The sequence below is a fragment of the Gorilla gorilla genome, chromosome 6 (assembly GCF_029281585.2).
Source record: "Gorilla gorilla gorilla isolate KB3781 chromosome 6, NHGRI_mGorGor1-v2.1_pri, whole genome shotgun sequence".
Lineage (NCBI taxonomy): Eukaryota > Metazoa > Chordata > Mammalia > Primates > Hominidae > Gorilla > Gorilla gorilla.
The window spans coordinates 24,053,129-24,071,938 of NC_073230.2; the positions used below are offsets into that span (position 1 = coordinate 24,053,129).

The 18,810-nt window shown below is 43.1% G+C and overlaps 1 protein-coding gene across 1 annotated transcript in view; it reads right to left on the bottom strand.

The window, feature by feature from the left end:
* Window positions 1-18,810, bottom strand: part of ANKMY2 (ankyrin repeat and MYND domain containing 2) — a 49,462-nt gene that overhangs the window by 16,461 nt on the left and 14,191 nt on the right. Inside the window, exons 3-4 of the mRNA XM_004045129.4 lie at window positions 14,347-14,485; window positions 12,299-12,397 (exon numbers count right to left, since the gene is read on the bottom strand). Coding sequence (XP_004045177.2) covers window positions 12,299-12,397; window positions 14,347-14,485 — 238 coding nt within the window. The remainder of the gene's footprint in view (window positions 1-12,298; window positions 12,398-14,346; window positions 14,486-18,810) is intronic.

Consider the following 18,810-nt stretch of genomic DNA (forward strand, 5'->3'; position numbering starts at 1 on the left):
AAATGATGCTCGTTTCCCTAATCACATCCAGTTGTATTTACATAAAATTTAAATTTACTCCATATAAAGTATTGTTCTTACTATTATGATAATATTAAACTAAACCCCTCTCCCCCTTATCCCCTACCCCCTTAATTTGAGAAAAGCTTGCCCTCTTTGTGAAATGTAGAGAAAAGGCTTTTGCTCCCATAAGCTTGGAATCCACATCGTGGCTTTGCATAGAATTCCAAGCCACTTCTCTAAGCCATCTCTAGTTAAAAATGGTTCTATGAAAGCAAATTCTTCCCTGGCGAAGCTGCTGGTCTGCAAGTGTGCTCCTGAGGCCTCCCCTCCCTAGCTCCCTCTCCACTACCTCTCTGGAGCAAAGCAGTGGCCACTCTGGGCAAGCAGGCAGAAGCCACAGGGCACACAGGAGGGCACAGGCTCTTCCTGGATCTCCGGAGGAGACTTCTTCCTCGGCTCTGCCTGATGAGGGCTGGGGGACCAGCGGAGGCGCGCCTGGGGAGATCGTGCAGACGCCATGGCCCCCGCTCCAGGAGAGTGGTTCCCCCTGGGTAGCCTGCACGGCCCCTGCCTGCTTGTGCTTGGTCCTGGGAGCGCCTGCTTGATCCTGCCGACAACAGGTGACCTGCGTGGGGATGGCACTGTGGGCCAGCTGGACGCTGGTGCTTGCGGCTGGCAGAGGGCTCTGCTTGTCCCTGAAAGTTCCTGGGAGAACCCAGGAGTGGCAGGCTTCATCCTTGTGCCTCAGCTGGTTTGCTGACCAAACCAGCTTAATGTCTCAATTAAATGGTTGAATACTTTTGATGAGACATTTTAGAACTTTTTTTTTATGGGAACACCTATCTTTTTATTGAAGCTCGATGTAGATTTTGTTTTAAGGAAGCATATGCAGTTTGTCTTCATCTTCCCTGGTTTCTTCATACACATTTGTAAATTTCCCCACAGTTACCTGTGTTGATTTTGATGCTGTATTCATAACCCACTTGCATTAGATTTGCTTGGTTGAATGTCATTTTTCTCTCTTCTTGAAGATTCTATAAGGAGAGTGATAATTTTCTAAAGTAATTAATTAATGTCTTAATTGAGACATTAAATTTTCTTCTTCCACTGATCCAGGACCCTATCAGCTTTACCTGACTTCCTGGGAGGTACAGAACAAGGTACGTATGGGGATCCAGCAATTCTGAAGACTACGCCATGCCTCCAACAGAGGGCTTCTTGGGTTGAAAGTGTGTGGGTAACATTTACCATAACAATAACTACCACAACTACAGCTACTAAATGCACTTAAGCAGATTCAATTATAATATATACATATACTTTCAAGAGCCGCAGAGAGATTCAAATTTTAAAAATGAACAGGCAAACTGAAAGAGGTGATCCTGGTTACTATTGAGAACTAAATTAGTAACACAGAGGATGAAGGGCAGGCATGGTGGCTCATGCCTATAATCCCAGCACTTTGGGAGGCTGAGGCAGCCTCCTGCTTAAGCCCAGGAGGTGCAGACCAGCCTGGGTAACATAGCACAAACCCGTTTCTACAAATAATTTAAAAAATTAGCTGGATACAGTGATATGTGCCTGTAGTCCCAGCTACTTGGGAGACTAAGGCAGGAGGATTGCTTGGGGCCAGGAGTTGGAGGCTACAGTGAGCGTGTTTTTTTTTCTTTTCTTTTTTTTTTTTTTGGTGAGACAGAGTCTGGCTCTGTTGCCCAGGGTGTAGTGCAGTCGCATGATCTTGGCTCACTGCAACCTCTGCCTCCTGGGTTCAAGCAATTCTCCTGCCTCAGCTTCCCAAGTAGCTGAGACTACAGGTGTGTGCCACCACACCTGGCTAATCTATTTTGTATTTTCAGATGGGGTTTCACTATGTTTGCCAGGCTGGTCTCAAACTCCTGACCTCAGGTGATCTGCCTGCCTTAGCCTCCCAAAGTGCTGAGATTACAGGCACGAGCCACCATGCCCAGCCAAAGCTGCAGTGAGTTTTGATCACACCACTGCATTCAAGCCTGGGTAACAGACATCCTGTCTCAACAAAACAAACAAAAAAGATCGAGTGGATGAAATATCTCAAAACAGAAAAATTCAGATATAGAAATCATTATACAACAGATGAAAGAGCTAAAGAACAAATCCAGGAAATCTAATAGTGAAAATTAACAGAAATCTCAAAGGAAAAAAAGGAATAGATGGAGAATTAAACAAATGATAAAAGAAAACTTCCCTGATTTGAAAAGAGAATTTAATAGTGATCACAATACCATTTTTGGTACTCGATGCTTTTATTAAGTACCAGAACACCCAATTTCTTTCTTTCTGGGGGGATTGGGGTAGGTGGGTATTTCTTTTATTTCTTTCCCCAGTATATACATCTTGAGAAGTCAAACAGTAGCAGTCTATATTAAAAATGTGAAATGAGCCAAGGTGCTCTGTTTAGAAAATGATCACCTCTCCTTCCAGAATCTTCAAGACAGAAAAATGACATTCAACCAAGCAAATCTAATGCAAGTGGGCTATGAACACAGTATCAAAATCAACCCAAGTAATTGTGAGGAAATTTACAACTGTATGTGAAGAAACCAGAGAAGATGAAGACTGCACATGCTTCCTTAAAACAAAATCTACATCCAGCTTCAATAAAAACATAGGTGTTCCCACACACACACAAAAAAGTTCTAAAATAGCTCATCAAAAGTACTGAACCAGACATATGAAGACTTGAAGATAAAGGAGTCAGAGAAAAATATGGAATTAGCTTATAACTGTATCTTCTCATCAGTCCTCCAACTAGTACAATTAGGAAAAGCAGGCAGCAGGTAGAAATATCTGTACATAAAAATAATTGCTACATAACAAAGATACTGTCACAAGACTAGGGATTTCTTTATTATACCTTTTTTTTTTTTTTGAGACGGAGTTTTGCTCTTTTTGCCCAGGCCAGAGTGCAATGGTGCGATCTCGGCTCACCGCAACCTCCGCCTCCTAGGCTCAAGCAATTCTCCTGCCTCAGCCTCCCGAGTAGCTGGGATTACAGGTGCCTGCCACCACGCCCAACTAATTTTGTATTTTTTAGTAGAGGTGGGGTTTCTCCATGTTCATCAGGCTGGTCTCGAACTCCCAACCTCAGGTGATCCGCCCGCCTTGGCCTCCCAAATTGCTGGGATTACAGGCGTGAGCCACTGTGCCCGGCCTAATTATACCTTTTTAAAAAGAAAAAATAGTATTACTTTACCTTTTTTTCCAGATTAAGGTTTTTCATTTTAGGTAATGCTTATTTTGATATTTTATTTTAATTAATCTGCTAATAACATATTTGAATAATATGTTTAAAGTCTATCTTTGTAAATACTTAATCGTTTAGGTTTAAATTTTTGTAATTGAAATTCTTAAATATTTTACTAGTTTTAAATTTATAAATTCTGAATATACTAAATAAAATAATACTATTAATATAGAAAATAAATGCTGCAGGTGGAGAAGCCAGTACATCATTTTGCTCCCATATTACAATCACTAGATTTGAGTCCTCTAGACTTACAGGGCTCAATGAGTGTGATTAATAGGAACACACACATACAACAAGACATATCCTTTTCAAATTTTTTACTTTCAAGGATAAACTGAAAATCAAACGCTCTTCCAGAATGAGAAATGTAAAGTTTACAACGGAAAGTAAGTTGAATTCTCATTTGCAAAACCAGAACTTAGAAAACTGTAGAATAACTTCTATATGTCTGAGAGAAAAGAACTGTGATATGAGTCAGAAAGCTAGGCAAAATATGACTCACACTTCAGAAAGAAAGGTATTAATAGTTTTGTCATGATGGGTTTCAAAGAATATACAACCTACGTGACCCATCTGAAAAGGTCCTATAACCAAAATCTAAATGAGAACAGAGATCGAAAGACAAAAATGCAAAAATGGAGATGAAGGGGAGGAGAGAGAGGACAGTAAGAGAGTGAGTTCATACGAGTGGGTGAACATAGATGACAGGCAAATCACACAGCTGGTGGCATGGATTACTGAAAGAGAAGCAACACCCTGTCAATGACACTCTCATTACAGCTTGTGCTAAAAATACTAGACTCTCTAAGCAAAGTCCACAGCTACAGGTGTGATTGGCACAGGTTTTGAGGAAGTATCAGAGAAGGCAGAAAGGAAAGACCTGTGGCCTGACAAGGCAAAAACAGAGAATGTGGAGAAATAAATGAAGTATAAGGATTTCATCTTATAAAGTTGCTAAATGGGTAAATATGGGGCCTTGGGGATGGGGGATGTGGTACTGTGCAGTTTTGACCAGCCAATCACTTTAAGGAAATACATGTGTACACACACACACACACACACACACACAGATGCATGCACAAACAATAGTCAATTAAAATAAAGAGTAAAAATGAGGTAAAAGAGGAGGAATGCAACCACATATATCAGTAATTACATTAAATATACATAAGCTAAATACCTGTTAAGAGAGGGAAACTAACATTTTAGATTATAAAACAGAACCCACCTATATGTTTATAAGTTATACTACTTAAATGAAATGATAAAGATTGAAAATAACAGATGAGCAAACAGATTATTGACAAAAAAAGGAATTAGGAATAGCTGTAATATCAGTAAAAGTAGAACTAAAAGAATTCAACAAGAAAAAGAGTGACATTATACAATGATAAAACCAATAGCAATATCATATTAAAAGTGAAAAGCTAAAAATATTTTCATTAAAAACAGGAAAAAGACATGTCAATTATCACTATTATTTCTTCTTACTTAGCCTGAAGCAAATTCAAATGGAAAACAAGATAAAATTTAATAGCTAGAAAACCCAGTAAACTGTAATAAAAATAAGAAAAAAATACAGAAATCAATAGCTTTTCTCTTTATTATCCATAACCAGCTGGATGTGGAGCTGGTAGTGCAAATTCTTTTTTTTTTTTTTTTTTTTATTGATCATTCTTGGGTGTTTCTCGCAGAGGGGGATTTGGTAGGGTTACAGGACAATAGTGGAGGGAAGGTCAGCAGATAAGCAAGTGAACAAAGTTCTCTGGTTTCCCTAGGCAGAGGACCCTGCGGCCTTCCGCAGTGTTTGTGTCCCTGGGTACTTGAGATTAGGGAGTGGTGATGGCTCTTAACGAGCATGCTGCCTTCAAGCATCTGTTTAACAAAGCACATCTTGCACCGCCCTTAATCCATTCAACCCTGAGTGGATACAGCACATGTTTCAGAGAGCACAGGGTTGGGGGTAGGGTCACAGATCAACAGGATCCCAAGGCAGAAGAATTTTTTCTTAGTACAGAACAAAATGAAAAGTCTCCCATGTCTACCTCTTTCTACACAGACACGGCAACCATCCGATTTCTCAATCTTTTCCCCACCTTTCCCCCCTTTCCATTCCACGAAACCGCCATTGTCATCATGACCCGCTCTCAATGAGCTGTTGGGTACACCTCCAAGCCGGGGTGGTGGCCGGGCAGAGGGGCTCCTCACTTCCCAGTAGGGGCGGCCGGGCAGAGGTGCCCCTCACCTCCCGGACGGGGTGGCTGGCCGGGCAGGGGGCTGACCCCCCCCACCTCCCTCCTGGTCGGGGCGGCTGGCCGGGCAGAGGGGCTCCTCACTTCCCAGTAGGGGCGGCCGGGCAGAGGCGCCCCTCACCTCCCGGATGGGGCGGCTGGCCAGGCGGGGGGCCGAACCCCCACCTCCCTCCCGGACAGGGCGGCAGGCTGGGCAGTGGGCTGACCCCCCCACCTCCCTCCCGGACGGGGCGGCTGGCCAGGCGGGGGGCTGACCCCCCACCTCCCTCCCGGACAGGGTGGCAGGCTGGGCGGTGGGCTGACCCCCCCACCTCCCTCCCGGACGGGGCGGCTGGCCGGGCGGGGGGGGCTCCTCACTTCCCAGTAGGGGCGGCCGGGCAGAGGTGCCCCTCACCTCCCGGACGGGGCGGCTGGCCAGGCGGGGGGTTGACCCCCCCACCTCCCTTCCGGACGGGGTGGCTGGCCGGGCGGGGGGCTGACCCCCCCACCTCCCTCCCGGACAGAGCGGCTGGCCGGGCAGAGGGGCTCCTCACTTCCCAGTAGGGGCGGCCGGGCAGAGGCGCCCCTCACCTCTCGGACCGGGTGGCCGGCCAGGCGGGGGGCCGAACCCCCACCTCCCTCCCGGACAGGGCGGCAGGCTGGGCGGTGGGCTAACCCCCCCCACCTCCCTTCCGGACGGGGCGGCTCGCCGGGCGGGGGGCTGGCCCCCCCACCTCCCTCCCGGACGGGGCGGCTGGCCGGGCGGGGGACTGACCCCCCCCACCTCCCTCCTGGACGGGTTGGCTGGCCGGGCGGGGGGCTGACCCCCCCACCTCCCTCCCGGACAGGGTGGCAGGCTGGGCGGTGGGCTGACCCCTCCACCTCCCTCCCGGACGGGGCGGCTGGCCGGGCTGAAGGGCTCCTCACTTCCCAGTAGGGGCGGCCGGGCAGAGGCGCCCCTCACCTCCCGGACGGGGCGGCTGGCCAGGCGGGGGGTTGACCCCCCCACCTCCCTTCCGGACGGGGTGGCTGGCCGGGCGGGGGGCTGACCCCCCCACCTCCCTCCCGGACAGAGCAGCTGGCCGGGCAGAGGGGCTCCTCACTTCCCAGTAGGGGCGGCCGGGCAGAGGCGCCCCTCACCTCTCGGACCGGGTGGCCGGCCAGGCGGGGGGCCGAACCCCCACCTCCCTCCTGGACAGGGCGGCAGGCTGGGCGGTGGGCTAACCCCCCCACCTCCCTTCCGGACGGGGCGGCTCGCCGGGCGGGGGGCTGGCCCCCCCACCTCCCTCCTGGACGGGGCGGCTGGCCGGGCGGGGGACTGACCCCCCCCCACCTCCCTCCTGGACGGGTTGGCTGGCCGGGCGGGGGGCTGACCCCCCCACCTCCCTCCCGGACGGAGCGGCTGGCCGGGCAGAGGGGCTCCTCACTTCCCAGTAGGGGTGGCCGGGCAGAGGCGCCCCTCACCTCCCGGACAGGGTGGCTGGCCGGGCGGGGGGCTGATCCCTCCACCTCCCTCCCGGACGGGGTGGCTGGCCGGGTGGGGGGCTGACCCCCCCACCTCCCTCCCGGACAAGGTGGCTGCCGGGCGGAGACGCTCCTCACTTCCCAGACGGGGTGGCTGCTGGGCGGAGGGGCTCCTCACTTCTCGGGCGGGGCGGCTGCCGGGCGGAGGGGCTCCTCACTTCTCAGACGGGGCGGTTGCCAGGCAGAGGGTCTCCTCACTTCTCAGACGGGGCGGCCGGGCAGAGACGCTCCTCACATCCCGGACTGGGCGGCAGGGCAGAGGTGCTCCCCACATCTCAGACGATGGGCGGCCGGGCAGAGAGGCTCCTCACTTCCCAGATGTGATGGCGGCTGGGAAGAGGCGCTCCTTGTTTCCTAGATGGAATGGCGGCCGGGCAGAGACGCTCCTCACTTTCCAGACTGGGCAGCCAGGCAGAGGGGCTCCTCACATCCCGGACGATGGGCGGCCAGGCGGAGACGCTCCTCACTTCCCAGACGGGGCGGCAGCCGGGCAGAGGCTGCAATCTCGGCACTTTGGGAGGCCAAGGCAGGCGGCTGGGAGGTGGTTGTAGCGGGCCAAGATCACGCCACTGCACTCCAGCCTGGGCACCATTGAGCACTGAGTTAACCAGACTCTGTCTGCAATCCCGGCACCTCGGGAGGCCGAGGCTGGCAGATCACTCGCGGTTAGGAGCTGGAGACCAGCCCGGCCAACACAGCGAAACCCCGTCTCCACCAAAAAAATACGAAAACCAGTCAGGCGGGGCGGTGCGCGCCTGCAATCGCAGGCACTCGGCAGGCTGAGGCAGGAGAATCAGGCAGGGAGGTTGCAGTGAGCTGAGATGGCAGCAGTACCGTCCAGCTTCGGCTCGGCATCAGAGGGAGACCGTGGAAAGAGGGGAGAGGGAGAGGGAGAGGGAGAGGGAGAGGGAGAGGGAGAGGGAGAGGGAGAGGGAGAGGGAGAGGGAGAGGGAGAGGGAGAGGGAGAGGGAGAGGGAGAGGGAGAGGGAGAGGGAGAGGGAGAGGGAGAGGGAGAGGGAGAGGGAGAGGGAGAGGGAGAGGGAGAGGGAGAGGGAGAGGGAGAGGGAGAGGGAGAGGGAGAGGGAGAGGGAGAGGGAGAGGGAGAGGGAGAGGGAGAGGGAGAGGGAGAGGGAGAGGGAGAGGGAGAGGGAGAGGGAGAGGGAGAGGGAGAGGGAGAGGGAGAGGGAGAGGGAGAGGGAGAGGGAGAGGGAGAGGGAGAGGGAGAGGGAGAGGGAGAGGGAGAGGGAGAGGGAGAGGGAGAGGGAGAGGGAGAGGGAGAGGGAGAGGGAGAGGGAGAGGGAGAGGAGAGGGAGAGGGAGAGGGAGAGGGAGAGGGAGAGGGGGAGGGGGAGGGGGAGGGGGAGGGGGAGGGGGAGGGGGAGGGGGAGGGGGAGGGGGAGGGGGAGGGGGAGGGGGAGGGGGAGGGGGAGGGGGAGGGGGAGGGGGAGGGGGAGGGGGAGGGGGAGGGGGAGGGGGAGGGGGAGGGGGAGGGGGAGGGGGAGGGGGAGGGGGAGGGGGAGGGGGAGGGAGAGGGAGGTAGTGCAAATTCTTACCATATGGACAGTAACCACAAATTACTAAGAAATAAATTTTGAAAGAAAGGATTGATATGAAGGAACCTATTAAATATTACTGAAAGACCAAAAGTCAGTCCCCTCCCCTAAAAGAAATATAAAAGTGTACTGTGTAATTGGATGGAAAGTCCTAACCTCATACAAATGTTAATTCTCTGCAAATAATTAAATAATCATTTAGTAAAAGAGAATTTAACTTACCACAAAGGTGGTATTTCAATTTAGTAGGAAAATGTTAGCTGGTGTAATAAATGGTGCCATCACAATTAGCTATATATCTGGGGGGAAATGAACTCTAAACAAATAAATTCTACATGTACCAAAAAAATCATAAAAAATAACTGAAGGATATTTAGGAGAATACTTATGTAACTCCTGGTCAAGAGGCCCACTTTTAGCAAAACAAGAAACACGGAAGCTATAAAAGAAAAAATATGACTACTTAAAAATAAATTTCCTGCCGGGCACAGTGGTTCATGCCTGTAATCCTAAGGACTTTGGGAGGTGGGACAATCACCTAAGGTCAAGAGTTCGAGACCAGCCTGGCCAACATGGCTAAACCCCATCTCTACTAAAAATACAACAATTAGCTGGGTGTGGTGGCACACACCTGTAGTCCCAGCTACATGGGAGGCTGAGGCAGGAGAATCGTTTGAACCCAGGAGGTGGAGGTTGCAGTGAGCCGAGATTATGCCACTGCACTCCAGCCTGGGTGAAAGAGTGAGACTCTGTCTCAAAAAAAAAATAAAAATAAATAAATAAATAAATTTCCTATGGTAAAGGTCTCCATAAAGTTAAAAAAGAGAAGAAGAAAGAAGGAAGAAGAAGAAGGAGGAGGAGGAAGAGGAGGACTGGCATAAAATATTTGAAACACATTTGTTAGATAATGGATTTGTATGCATAAAGCTCCTCAAAGCAATAACAAAGGGCATCCCCCCACAAAAAAATGAATAAAGAGTATGAGCGGTTAATCCACAAAAGTGAAAATACAAATTACCAACAACAGAAGTGCTTAATTTCATAAATAATGAGGGGAAAGTAAGTTCACAATGTACCATCTTTTTAACTATCAGAGTGGCAAAAATGAAAGAATGGTAATACCCAGCTCTGATGAGGATATTACTGTGAATTACTATGCCCTTTTGGAAAGGACTCTAGACTTACATTAAAATTAAAACTCTAGGCTGGGCGTGGTGGCTGTAATCCCAGCACTTTGGGAAGCCGAGGCGGGCAGATCACAAGGTCAGGAGTTCAAGACCAGCCTGACCAACACGGTGAAACCCCAACTCTACTAAAAATACAAAAAAAATTAGCTAGGCGTGGTGGCACATGCCTATAATCCCAGTTAGTTGGGAGGCTGAGGCAGGAGTATCACTTGAACCCGGGAGGTGGAGGTTGCAGTGAGCTGAGGTTGGGCCACTGCACTCCAGCCTGGGCGACAGGGTGAGACTCCGTCTCAAAAATAAATAAATAAATAAATAAATAAAAATAAAAACTCTATATCCTTTGTCTCAGCAATTTTACTTCTAAGAAATACTTTAGAGATATTAAAGTTCTAACAAGTAAAAAATATTCAAGTACTAACTTGTAGAAAACAGAAAGTCAAGGATGATTATTACATTATTTGTAGAAAAGCGGTTAAAAAACTGTAAAATCTGTCAATAAGGGAGAGCTAACTGAACTGTGGAACATCTATATCATGGAGTATCATATAGCTGTTGAAGGAAACGAATTACACCTACTGAGATGGGAGGAACTTCCATGATGTATTAGTAAGTGAAGAAAACAAGTTACAAGGAATATCTGCTGTGTCATGGGTGGCATTTTTAAAAAATAACAAAAATCTTATGTATGTATGTACACAAGTATACATACTGATCCACTTGAAGGAAACAAAAAGGGGAGAATGAGCTTTTTTAAAGGCTAATTATTTGGAAAGTACAGTAACAACTGGAAGGGTGCAATGTAATTTTCTGTCTGTGAAATCAGTTAAATATATTAAAATGGAATGAAAACATTACTCTTATTTTAGGATAGGATTGCAAACAATTTTTACTGTAGTAAAAATTTTGTTAGTATTGTAGTGTTAAGAAAAAGAAAGGAACATTGTATTAATGCCTGAAAGAAGAGACTCCTCCATTTCCAGACCTGTGATCTTGGGAAATTTTTTTACCTGTATCTGAGCAATATTTTGTTACATTGTGGATATAATGAAAACTTGTACAGTTAAATAGAAGTTCAGAGATCACCTAATTCCCCTGCTTCTTTGCATACAGATCAGAAAACTGAGGCCTATGGAGGTAAAGGAATTTGCCCGTGATCCTATAACTAATTATCAGCACACATGAACTAAAGTTCAAGTCTCCAGATTCCTACTTTAGTGTTCTTTCCCCCTGCAGTGACACCCTCAAAATTAGCTTAGAACTGAGATGGGGCAACTTGGGGCCTATACACACGGGAGTTAAAATATTTCTCCGAAGCTTACACAAGGCCATACCTTTCTCAAGTCCTTTTGAAATTAAAATAAGCATACTTCTTCTAACAGAAAAAGCTGTCATAAAGCAACTGAGTGTCTGGCTTAATCAATGGCAGCTTCTATTAGTAGTTTCAAGAAAATGTTCTAATAAAATTTAACATAATATTCAGTTACTATCCTCCACACCTAATTTACACTGTATCTGAACTTGACTTCTCTCAAAACCCCCTTGAATTGGATAGATCCTCCTCTTCTATGTATTTTTATGGAGCTCTGAAGTTCTACCTTGGAGTATGTATTTTCGCACCATTTGTCATTGCTATTACCCTTTAAGTGCCATGAAAGTATGAACAGCCTGTCTTGTCACTATAACCAAGACACCTACAGTGATGCTTGCTTTATAGGTTGTGAACATTATTTGTTTAATGAATTATTAGTCCCTATAAGGCCACTTACTGCACTCCCAATAAATCAGATGTTGCTCTTTGCTTTTCTCTCAGTGGACTCTCTTCACCACCAATTCAATGGTATCAAAATACCAAAGAACAAGAATTCACTCCCACTCTTTCCTTACATTATGTCAAGTAATAGGATTAACATGCCAAGAATTATTGGGCACACAAAATAAACGTCTGTGGTTGATGAGAATGATAACGAAGTAGTTGTATATTATTATCAAGTACTCTTTCCTAAGAGTTATGTCATTGTTGTAATAATTATTAACAACAGTAACTAATACCATTTATTTAGTGTTACATGGAAAGCTCAAGTCTATCACCTCTTTTAATCCTCACAATAACCCTGTAACATTTTACCATGAGGAAACTGAAGGTCAGAATTATTAAGTACTTTGCTATCACGTGGCACAGCCAAAATTTAACTTGGGATTACTGACTTCTCGGTTAGCATTCTTAAACATTAGGGTTAGCTACTTCCATCGGAGACATAAAATATACGTGTTATAAGCATTTGTGAGCAATTAAAATGGCCCCACTACTGTTTGTATTCCAAAAAGTGGAAATTCGAAATAGCCATTTGTTTTCTCCAGAGTCACTAGGTGTTTCATTAAGTTACAGTGGACTGTAAATACTTAAGTTTTTTTAAAGCAACATGATAATATTTTCACCATGAGAAGCAAAGTGGGTTTTTTTTCCACAAGGGAAATTTTGGGTATAATCTAATGTAAAACTGCAGCAAAATCTCACCCACAAAGGCTGCCATCTGAGCTGCTGTTCTTCCCACAGAGTTGACAACATCTGTTTCAGCACCAGCTTCTAACATTACCCACGTGATGTCTTTATTACCTAGAGTTTTAAAGGGAACACATTTGTTAATGTTAAGGAGGACACAATTTAAACATCCCTTTCTAAACTCTCTATACCCTTTATTCCCCCAGTTAGTTTTAGGTTTCTGTCATGTGGATATTTTCATTCTTTTAAAACATGAATCATAACTACAGTAAAGAATAAAATGCTATAGAACCTTAGAAATTAACCTTATTTTCTGGAAAACAAATCAAGCAATGCAAAGGCAGTATGGAATTGAATATTGCCTTTTTAAACAAAATGAAATATATTTTCCGAGAGGTAACACTATAAAATCAAAATATGCATACAAAACAATTTTTTAAAAAGAGATAAAATGAATAGGATTCCCCTTTAATATCGACTAATCCATCCCATTCCTCACACTTACAGGCTCTGGAAGAACTATTAACCACTGGGCATCTATCTTTCTACACCTTTTTTCTATCTAAACATACACATTATTCTATTCACATTCTTCTACTAAAGTAGTCATTATGGGTATTTTGCTATTATGAACTATACTCAGTGAAAAGTATTTTCCATTCATTTTCTCAAGTTTGAATTATGATTTCCTTAGGAACAGTTCCTGGGAAATATTGCCAGATCAAAGATTATGCATATTTTAAATGCATTTTGCCAGGCTGCCATCCAGCAAGGTTGGACTGACATGCACTCCCCCAAATAGTGTAAAGAAGTTCCTGAGCATTATAGCTCTTTCTTAACATTTGCCAGTATAATAAGCTAAAAAATAAAATTTATTGTTCTAATTTGCATTTCTTTGATTACTGTGCAAAATGTTTTATATTTTGATCAGCCAGTTGTATTTCTTTTGTTTTCCATCCAATTTTCTACTGTAGTATTTTTCTTTTTATAATTGATTTATAAGAAGTCTTTTTTTTTTTTTTTTTGAGACAGAGTCTCACTGTGTCACCCAGGCTCAAGTTCAGGGGCATGATCTCAGCTCACTGCAACCTCTGCCTCCCAGGCTCAAAAATCCTCCTGCCTCAGCCTCCTGAGTAGCTGGGACCACAGACGTGTGCCACTGTCCCTGGCTAATATTTGTTATTTTGGTAGAGACGGGGTCTCACGGTGTTGCCTAGGATGGTCCGAACTCCTGGTCTCAAGCAATCAGCCCGCCTTGGCCTCCCAAAGTGCTGGGATTACAGGTGTGAGCCACTGTGCCCAGCTAAAAGAACTTTTTATATTTAACAATATAATCTTTTAAGATATATAATACATATTTTTAGTTTTTCATTTGCATTTTAACTATTTATGGTATATCCTACAAATGAAAATGTTAAATTTTTATCAATATTGTCCTTTTTGGATTCTGTGGTTTATATAATGCTTAGAAGTGCTTCTGGGTTCCAGGATTATGAAAATACAGATTATTATCTTCAAAGTACAAGGATATTACTTCTGTATTTTTCAAAGAGCTGCACCAATTACAGATAATCCCACTTAATTTTAGACAGTATTTCTAAATTGTCCTTATTCAGCAAATAATAAACAATACAAATCCGAGTAAGTTTCTAAATGGATCATCATATTTAGTACATAAGTGCCAGTGAGGCAAACAGACGGCTCTATCACGGCAACTGTTTGATCAAGAGAAGAAAGAAGTTTTCATGTCACTTGAAAATATAAAGATATGGAACATCAAAGGAGGTAACTTGAAAGAAAAACAGATCCAGTTCCTCAATTCCATCAAAATGTTGTCCACATAAAGAATCAATTGATCTAAATAACAAAAGAAACAAATCACCAACTTCACTATATAATTTATTTCCTGCATTATAGCTTTTCATAAACCAATTGCCATCATTCCTTTCCATAAAACTTGATCATAAAATTACTAAAATCAAAATGAATTTAATCTTTTAGTATATATGTACTTATAACAAGTTTGTATAGGTAACTTATATTTATAAATACTAAAACTTCACCAGAAAGTGCAGCAAACATGAGGGCTGTGTATCCATGTTCATGCTGATGACAATTTACATCGGCTCCATGTCGCAGTAGTAATTTGCACATATCGAGTTTTCCTTTATATGCTGCATGCATTAGAGGAGTCATTCCATTCTTTAATAGAAAGAGGAAAAAAGTATTAATTTTACTGTTTTATCTTTTCTGTACCTATGAACAATTTCTGCAATTAGAAACATAAAACGAATATGAATTAATTAAAATGGTCATTATAATATGTATTTTTATATTTACTTCCACACTTGGATCTTCCATAAACTTCTGAGGAAGAGATGGTTTTATTACTGGAGATTTTTTTACAGATTAGCAAGCAGATTCAGAGAGGACTTGCTCAACCTCACATGACTAATAAATGGTGGGGGCAGGGATTGAAACCCACATTTTCCAAACATACTTACTTTCTCAGAAAGCAAATGAACAAACAGATACAAACACATTTTTTTAAAAGAAGAAAAATCTCAAATAATGCCTCTCAAGGGGAAAGTTGAATAAAGTATGGTATATGCATAATATGGGATATTATGAAGCTATCAAATGAATGATTCATCTGTATCTACTGAACTGGAACATTTTTCACAAATTATTGTCAATGAGAAAAGGTGAAGGAAGTGCATATTACAGTGGTATCATTTTTTAAAACCATGATTCCCCAAATCACACATATATTTTGATCATACATATGATTTGATTATATGTGATTGTATAAATATAGAGAAATGGTTGGTAGTATTTAGGCTATATTGTTTGGTCAAATCACACATATATTTTGATCATACATATGATTTGATTATATGTGATTGTATATATATGGAAAAATGGTTGGTAGTATTTACGCTAGGCTACACTGTTTGGTCTCCATATGCTTTGTGCATATTCAACGAAACATCCAACCTTTTATGTACTAGGCACTACTATTATTTGGTAGATAAACGGATGAGCTGTTACTATGAGTGAATTTTCTCAGTAGTGTAGGCGAAACGCTGTAAGTACCAAAACATCAAAGTTGTTTTGGATGAAAAGCTCTGTAAAACATATAATCCGTTACCTTAGTGAAGCTTAGAATGCTAACATAATGTAAATTATTCTTGATGCTTCCAGATTATTATTATGAACATAAGCCATCATCTTGTTAATGCAGTACACACTATGTTCAGAGGGTTGTGGAGACGAGAATGATAGAGAGGCTGGGACCTTTCAGTTGCACAAGAGGCAACTGCGTGGAAGCAATGGACATTTCTTGAGAGTAAGAATGGAAAAATAATAAGCAGATGATAACTTTGAAGACTCCCTTAGCTGGGAGTCTCTACAGAGATGGAATATTAGTATGCTGGGAGTGGGTGGGTGGGTGTGGGTAAATATCATTGCCGTGCTTCAAGGGAGTAGGAATGGACTGCATGGCCTTTAGCTTTTAAATAAGGCAATACCATATCGCGAGCATGACTAGGGTGATATCTCCTAAAGGATGATAGAATCTGTCCATAAGAAGCTAGTGTGTAGCCTGAGGGGTGGTAGGGGAAGGACACAGGCCCATCAGAAAAGCCACCACAAAGAAGCAAACAGCTGTTTCTTTTGCAGATTTTAGGACCCCGACTTCACCATGGAGTTAGTTTTTTTCTGTTTATCCAGAACAGGTGGGCAGTCAATTGCCCAGCAATCCAACCTACAACAAGAGGTTATCTAGCTCTGAGAATGAATAATCCCCAGACTACAGAACTGGCCTCTAGTTTAAACAAAACAAAACAAAACAAAACACAAAGCTTTCAACAGAATGTGATAATCTGCTTAAGAGCAAAAGAGATATGCAAAACTTTTGAATCTCACATTGCCAACTGTCCTTATTTTCCTGTGTTTGTGTTTTCACTGTCATCTGTGTTAATCACTTCTGCCCATTTACCTGTCTCCTACTACTCCCTTTCCTCTCATTTAAAAAAAATTTTCCTGGCTCTTTTCTCTTTCTCACTTGTTCTTTTCTGTTTATCAGCTGTCACCTTAGCAGAAATTGGTTTTTAGAGCAAACCAATGAGAGAGTTTCTTTCCAGAAAGGTAAGTATCGGCCGGGCACAGTGGCTCACGCCTGTAATCCCAGCACTTCGGGAGGCCGAGGTGGGCAGATCACTTGAGCTCAGGAGTTCAAGACCAGCCTGGCCAACATGGCAAAACCCTGTCTCCACTAAAAATACAAAAATTAGTTGGGCTTGGTGGTGGGTGCCTACAGTCCCAGCTACTCGGGAAGCTGAAGCAGGAGAATCACTTGAACCTGGGAGGTGGAGGTTGCAGTGAGCCGAGATGGCGCCACTGCACTCCAGCCTGGGCGACAGAGTGAGACTCTTGTCTCAAAAAAAAAAAAAGGTAAATGTCTATCCCAATCATGTCATCTGCTGTGCAATCTCTGAACCTGCTCTTTTTGTCATGTGTATAATGCAGTATATGATTTTCAGATACCAAATTTAAGTGCTGTGGTAGATGGTCCTGGGTATTAGAAAAAAAACTAGTGATAAGTAACAAATTTATACTTATTTTTCAAAGAAGTGGATATCACATGTACTTTCCTATCTCAGTACAATTTTGTGTTATAAGAATTTAGAACAGTACGAAGGAAATTATAAATTTTGACTGCAATGATTACTATGCATTATCTTGGTTCTAGTACCACATGATTTATAAAAACTTTCCCATGGGCAAAGTAAAAAGAAGTAATATTAATAAATTTCGATGCTCCATAGAGATATAAACCCACCATGCTATAAATTTTCTATTTATTCTAGTGTTTTTATAGTATTTCAGTGTAAATATCCTGAAAAGGAAATAATTTGAAACAATACTGCTAATCTACTAGAAGTAGAAGAGAATATTCCCATGTTCAAAATACATGATGCAAGTTAATTTAAAATGTTATATTACAGTTGTAAAGATGAAATAACTTAGTATCAGACAGAATATTAAATGTCCATCTCTACTCAAACTAGAAAGGTAGTGATAAATTTCATAAAATGTTATCATATTGTAATTCATCAATTCTAAGATGCATCTCACTTTTATATTTAAAATCTCCACAATTTTCACTTTACTAAAGTCTCACAAATTACCATCAGTTTCCACTCCCCTCATTTAAAAAATATCTAGATGAATTTTTAAATCCATGACATCTTAGATTCAATGATATGCAAGAGTAAAAATCCTCACGTCCTTGTCATTTCCCAAAGATAACCTTGTAGGTAGTCTGCTTAACTGAATAGCATGAGAAACGAGCTTCTACAATTCTTTAGATACAATCCCCTTAAAAATAAAGTTCCTCTCCCATAATTCTTAAGTCAAAGAATCAATCAACATTAGGTTATTACATTGGAATTCTATGTCATTAAATGCAGCATCCATTCATTCAGCAAATATTTAATGAGTGCTTAATATATGTCAGACAATGATCTATACATTGGAGGTAGCAATAAGCAAACTTCATGCCTCCCATAGTCTAAGTCCCTGGGACTTACAGTACAGGTGACTAGATGGATGGTGATACAAGTGCTGGAAGAAAATAACATTAAGCAAAGGGGAGTAGTGCCAGAGGGAAAGAGAAGACTATTATTTTAAAGAGGACATTCAAGGAATGTCCCGCTGAAAAGGTGGCACTTGAACAAAGCCCTGAAAGGAGTTAGGGAGGCAAGGAATGCAGATAACTACAGGAAGAATGCTCCAGGGAAAGGGAATGAAAGTGCAAAAAACTCTGTGCTGTGTTCAAGGATCATCACAGAGGCCAAGTCTGTCTGAAGCCCACTCAATCTTCAGGAACACATAGGAAACTTCTTGTCTTGATTCTGGTACTTCTATTTGAACATTAAATATGATGCTAAAGTTTGTGGAAGGTTTCTGCAAACCTATCAGGTTACAGAAGAGTCATTCTATCCTAATTTGTTAGTTTATACCATCAAAGGTTATTACATTTTATAATATACATTTTAGCATCTGTTGTGGTGATCCTATTTGTTTCTCTTTTATTCTGTAATATAGTGAATTACACTGAAAGGTTTTCTAAAACTGAACTATCCTAACATTCTTGGAAAAACCTTACTTGGCTATGATATCTTATAATCCTTTTTTAACAGATGGCTGCATCAACCTGCTAACATTTTTAGAATTTTTGCCTCTGTATTTATAAAGTGAATTGGGTCCATAGTTTTGTGGAACTTCTTACTATTTGGCATCAGCATTATGCTAGCCTTATCAAATAAATGAGTATCTTCCCACCTTTTTCTAAACTAATGGTATAATTAGTGTAAAATGAGAATTAACTGGTCCTTAAAGTTTGGTAAAGCTTACTCTGGTTTGCAGCTTTTGAAGGTGGTAGGAGATTTAAAAATATTTATACAAATTTTCCTTAATTATTTATTATTCCAATTATTGATTATTCCAGTTTTTCTACTTTT